This window comes from Phaethon lepturus, unplaced genomic scaffold, assembly GCF_000687285.1.
Source record: "Phaethon lepturus isolate BGI_N335 unplaced genomic scaffold, ASM68728v1 scaffold13022, whole genome shotgun sequence".
NCBI classification, from domain to species: Eukaryota; Metazoa; Chordata; class Aves; order Phaethontiformes; family Phaethontidae; genus Phaethon; species Phaethon lepturus.
Genome location: NW_010522654.1, coordinates 13,480 through 19,067, shown reverse-complemented (window position 1 = coordinate 19,067; position 5,588 = coordinate 13,480). Strand labels below are relative to the sequence as shown.

The 5,588-nt window shown below is 45.1% G+C and overlaps 1 protein-coding gene across 1 annotated transcript; it reads left to right on the top strand.

Moving 5' to 3' along the window:
* The first annotated feature begins 4,155 nt into the window (after nucleotides 1–4,155).
* LOC104616762 lies at nucleotides 4,156–5,232 on the top strand. The gene has a single exon (XM_010281880.1). The coding sequence runs from the start codon at nucleotides 4,156–4,158 to the stop codon at nucleotides 5,230–5,232; it is 1,077 nt and encodes a 358-aa protein (XP_010280182.1).
* Nucleotides 5,233–5,588: the final 356 nt, after the last annotated feature.

The following is a 5,588-nucleotide window of genomic DNA, read 5'->3' as shown; positions in this document are numbered from 1 at the left end:
GCCTCCGCTGCCAGCCGCTCACCGCGGGAGCAGACAACAACCTGCTGAAGCCGCGGGAGAAAACGGTATGTTTTATAGGAGGGGCCTGTAAGTCGTACGCGTGGCCGGGGCAGCTGGTAAATCGCGCAGAGACGTCTGGCGTGCAGCAGAGTCCCCGTGTGGGAAGGGGTACCCTGCATGGTAACGAGGGGATTTGCTGACCGATGGGGCGGCCGCTAGCGATCTTGGGCGTGGATCGAGCACACCTGAGGTCGCCGCTGCATCCCAGTGTCGGGAGCCAGGACGGACCTGCTAATGACTGGTGTACAAGAAGCAGGAGAAGGGTAAGCGGGCCTCTCGCAATTGCGGATTATATTTGCAGCTGCTGGATGGAAGTTAGCTGCAGTGATAATTGTATGATTTGAATGCCTGGGAATTTTATGTTAAAAGTCTTTGTCTTTGTGTGAGTGTGTATAATGTTTAGATAGGTTGTGAATGCTTCTATATGTTAATGAAGGAGCAGGGTGAAGGGAATCACTCCTTTGGTGGTTTGGGATCACCCCTTCCGTAGTTCGGGCTCGAACCTTGGGAATATTTAAATGAAGGAGGGCATTGGATGAGAATGGGAAACGAAAAATTTTATTCAAAAGGAGCATATGTGACTCCCGCAGGGCGGAGAGTGGCCTTAGATTGGGAGCAGCCTTCAGATGTCTTTATAAGTCCCAGTGTTGGTGGACAAATAGGAATAATTCCCTGTTTTACATGTGGATTTGTTCCTAGGCTATATGAAATTTGGCGCCAGGCTTGGGTTTTGTTGAGGTGTAAATCTTGCGGGAAGAAGGTGGTATTGTATATCCAGTAGGCGGAAAGCAAAGTGCCCTATGTGCTTTCCCCCAAAGCCCACAGTTTTATGATTGGGAAAGAGCTCAACAAGAATCTGAAATAGTGAAATTGGTGTGTGGAAAGGAAAACTTGATCCCGGAAATTTGGTCGTGTGGGAGAGAACCATGGGGAATTACAAGAAACGATTTGCATGGAAACTTACTAAAAAGATAGCAAAAGCCAAAATAAAAGACTAATAGAAGTTACAAAACGTGTAACGCTCAAGGGGGAATTTTGAAGTAAAGTCCCTTAGGCTGTGTGCTTGCTCATTGGAAAGACACTGTTGAGACTGGAGGGACAGAAAGTAAAAAGATCCATATCAAGTATTGTAATCAATGGTGGCCGTTGTATAAATTAGAAGGCGAAGCTAAGTGGCCACTTAACGGATCTATAGATTATAACACTCTCTTACAATTGATGTTGTTTTTAAGGAGAGAAGGGAAGTGGGATGAAGTTTCATGTGGAGATATGTTTTTCACCCTCTGAAACCATCCGGAGTGGCAAAGGGACTGTGGAATGCTGCCACCACAGGACCCTATGGTACTCGCACTTGAGCGAGAAAATAATAAGGAACTTAAGGGAAAACTGAGGCGGTGTTGTTCGGCATGTAGTATTGGACAAAGATGTACTAAAGTAGACAAAATTCACCAGGCACCAGAACAAGATCTAACTGATTTGTTTAAGCCTCCCCCTCGATCACAGGAACAAGATGCAGACTCGGATGAAAACTCCACTCCCCTGGACAGTCCCATATCCTCCCGCACAAGGAAGAAAACTGCCTCTAGGACTGTCCCTACAGCTTTACAAGCCACTCTCCAAGAGGCAGTGGGGCCTGATGGACAATGATGATTAAGGTGCCCTTTTCTACCACTGATCTAGGAGAATGGAGAAAAGTTGCAAGGGACTATAGAAGCGACGCGGTGAGTTTTACTAAGCATTTTCAGTTCATAGTAAACCAACATAATCCAGACTGGAAAGATATACAGTTGCTCTTAGAATATATGACAGAAACAGAAAAGCAAATAATTTTGAAAACAGCAGGGAATTTAGCTGAAGACCATTACAAGATCACAGGGAGGATGTCAAAGAATATTTTCCCCTCCAAGACCCAAAATGGGATGCTAATAAATCAGCCTATATGGAAAGGTTACAGGAATATCAAGAATGGATTTCAAAGGGAATGGAAAGAGCTATTCCCAAAACCATAAACTGGTCAGCTCTATATGCAGTTAAACAAGGTCCTTCTGAGTCCCCATCTGAGTTCCTGGGTTGATTGAGGGATGTAATGCGCCATAGCACACCGCTGGATCCTGGATCAGAGGTAGGGATACAACAATTAGTCTCCCTGTTCTTGAGGCAGTCTATGGGAGATATTAGGTGCAAACTCCAAAAGCTGTGCCCTACGGAAAGTAGAAATTTGGCAACCCTGTTAGATGAAGCTTGGAGAGTGTTTAGCAACAGGGAAGAGGAGGGCCGAAGAAAGGATAAACGGGCCTTGGTAGTAGCATTACAAGAAGCTGAGGGAGCTAGAAGAACGAGACCCAGGGTACCCCTAGGAAAGGATCAGTGCGCTTGGTGTAAGCAGACAGGACATTGGAAGAATGAATGTCCAAAAAGGTGAAGAGGGAAAGGAAGAATAGTAGCTCATGTGAAAGAGGATTGATGGGGACCTGGGGAATCTACCCTAGCAGATCTACTGGTTATAATGAGGCTAGGAAAGAAACAACAAGTAGAATTTTTGGTTGACACAGGGGCAACATACTCTGTTTTAAATCAAACCTTGATGCCCCTGGGGAGCGACTACATCATGGTAAAAAAGGCGGCTGGCCAAAGTGAAAAGACATATTTTTGTAAACCTTTGAAGTGTAAATTGGGAAAACAATGGGGTATCCACAAATTCCTGTATATGCCCAACTCCTCAAAGGCACTCTTGGGAAGAGATTTGTTGGAACAATTGAGTGCAAAAATTACATTTGAAAAAGGAGAAATTACTCTGGAAGTAAAAGATCAGCAATATATACAGATACTGAATCTATTCTTAACCAGTCTCCCCTCAGAAGGAAAGAATAGGGAGGAAATCTTAAACCAGGTATATCCTGGGGTATGGGCCACTGATGTACCTGGAAGAGCGAAGAATGCACTACCTGTTGAAGTTAGACTCAAAGAAGGCTGGCAACCGGCAAGAGTTAAGCAATATCCCCTAAAGAAGGAAGATAGGGAAGGAATTCGGCCAATGATCTAGGATTATTAAAAGAATGTGAGTCTGATTTTAACACCCCTATATTACCGGTTCGTAAGCCTGACGGGTCATACAGTGTGGTCCAGGATCTACAGGCCTAGGATCTACAGTAAATAAGATAACTGAGGACCTTTACCCCGTAGTGGCGAATCCATATACCCTGTTGACTGTATTAACACCTGAACTAACTTGGTTTACTGTTTTAGATTTGAAGGATGCCTTCTTTTGCCTCCCTCTCCATGAAGCCAACCAAAAGTTATTTGCATTCGTATGGGAAAACCCCAAAACTGGCCGCAAGACTCAGCTCAGTTGGACGGTGTTGCCACAAGGATTTAAGAACAGTCCTACCATCTTTGGCAATCAGCTTGCAAAAGACTTGGAATCTTGGGAAATCCCATCTGAAGAAGAGAAACTGTTACAATATGTGGATGATATCCTCATTGCCACCAAAACAGAGGACGATTGTATGACCTGGACGGTGAGCCTATTAAATTTCTTGAGGCTCCAAGTGTACCGGGTATCCAAGAAGAAGGCCCAAGTAATGCAGCACAAAGTGATTTATTTGGGCTATGAAATTAGTGCTGGACAACGAACTCCGGGACAGGCCCACAAAGAGGCAATATGCCAAACTCAGAGACCTCAGACAGTGAAAGAGTTACGGACTTTCTTGGGAATGACCGGGTGGTGCCGACTGTAGATCTATAACTATGGACTGCTTGTTAAACCATTACATACACTAATAGCCACTGAACAGAAGCACCTTAAATGGAACAAGGAGACCACGCAAACCTTTGAGCTACTAAAAACAGCTTTGATGTCGGCTCCGGCCTTAGGGGCTTCCAAACGTGAGCAAGCCGTTTTTCCTTTTCTCCCACGAGATGCAGGGGATTGCCCTGGGGATATTAGCACAAGATCTGGGTCCATATTGACGAGCAGTTGCCTACTTCTCCAAACAGCTGGACACAACTGCGAAGGGTTGGTCTGGATGCCTGCGAGCGGTTGCAGCTGTAATACTGAACATACAAGAAGCCCGAAAATTTACCCTGGGCCAGAAAATGACTGTCTTGGTGTCCCATACAGTATCCGCAGTGCTGGAAGCGAAGGGTGGGCACTGGTTTTCTCCACAAAGATTCCTGAGGTATCAGGCTATACTGGTAGAACGGGATGATGTGGAGATCGTAGTTACTAACATTGTCAACCCAGCTTCTTTCCTCAGTGGAGACACAGGAGAACCAGTGCATCATGACTGCTTGGAGACTATTGAAGCAACATATGCAAGCCGCCCAGACCTGAGAAACAGCCCTATGGAAAGCAGGGAAAACTGGTTCACAGATGGAAGCAGCTATGTCCTAAGTGGTAAGAGACATGCAGGATACACCATTACCACCAATCAAGAAGTAATAGAGTCAAGACCTTTGCCCATGAATACCTCTGCACAAAAGACAGAAATAATTGCTGTAACCCGTGCCTTGGAATTGACCCAAGGCAAAGTTGTGAATATTTATACAGACTCAAAATATGCCTTCGAGGTTGTGCACGCGCATGGAACAATCTGGAAAGAACGAGGATTATTGAATTCTCAAGGGAAAAACATCAAACATGCAGAAGAAATCTTGAGGTTGTTGGAGGCAGTCCAACTCCCTGAGAAAGTGGCAATCATGCACATTAAGGCACACCAAAAAGTGAGCTCAGAATTGGAGAGAGGGAATGAACTGGCGGACAGAGAGGCAAAACAAGCAGCCAAAGCAGAGGTAAAAATAGAAGGAGCTTTGGTCCCTGATGAGCAAATCTCCCTAGAAGGTAAGCCAGAATATACCAAGGAAGATCAGAAACTTATCACAGACCTAGAAGGGTTGTATAACAAAGAAGGGTGGGCTCACACCCCACGGGGAAAACTAATCATTCCCTCCTGCCTGATACGGCATTTGATAAGAGAAGAACATAAGAAAAGACATTGGGGGATGGAGGCTTTATACAAACATTTAATTAGAGAAATTGTGGCCAGAAATTTATACACCACGGTGAGGCAGGTGACTCAGCAGTGCGATCTTTGCCTCCAGACTAATCCCAAAAATAACCCCAAGCCAGAAATGGGCCAAATTGGGAAAGGTAATGGACCTGGACAACAATGACAGATTGATTTTACAGAACTCCCAAGAAAAGGGGGGTATCGGTACCTACTAGGATTGACTGATACCTTTTCAGGCTGGCCAGAAGCATTCCCGACTCAGACAGCCAAGGCTCGGGAAGTGACTAGAATATTAGTACAAGAGATAATACCACGTTTTGGGGTTCCGGTAATCATATCCTCTGACAGAGGAGCACATTTTATCTCAAAAGTGGTACAACAAACTAGTCGCCATTTGGGTATAAACTGGCAGCTTCATACCCCATATCGCCCTCAGTCGAGTGGCCAAGTAGAAAAAACGAACCACTTAATCAAACAGCAAATCGCTAAATTGGGACAAGAAGCAAACTTAGCCTGGCC

What these genes read in the sequence shown, in the direction of transcription:
- LOC104616762 (XM_010281880.1), top strand. Translation starts at nt 4,156, where the DNA reads ATGACTGTCTTGGTGTCCCATACAGTATCCGCAGTGCTGGAAGCGAAG.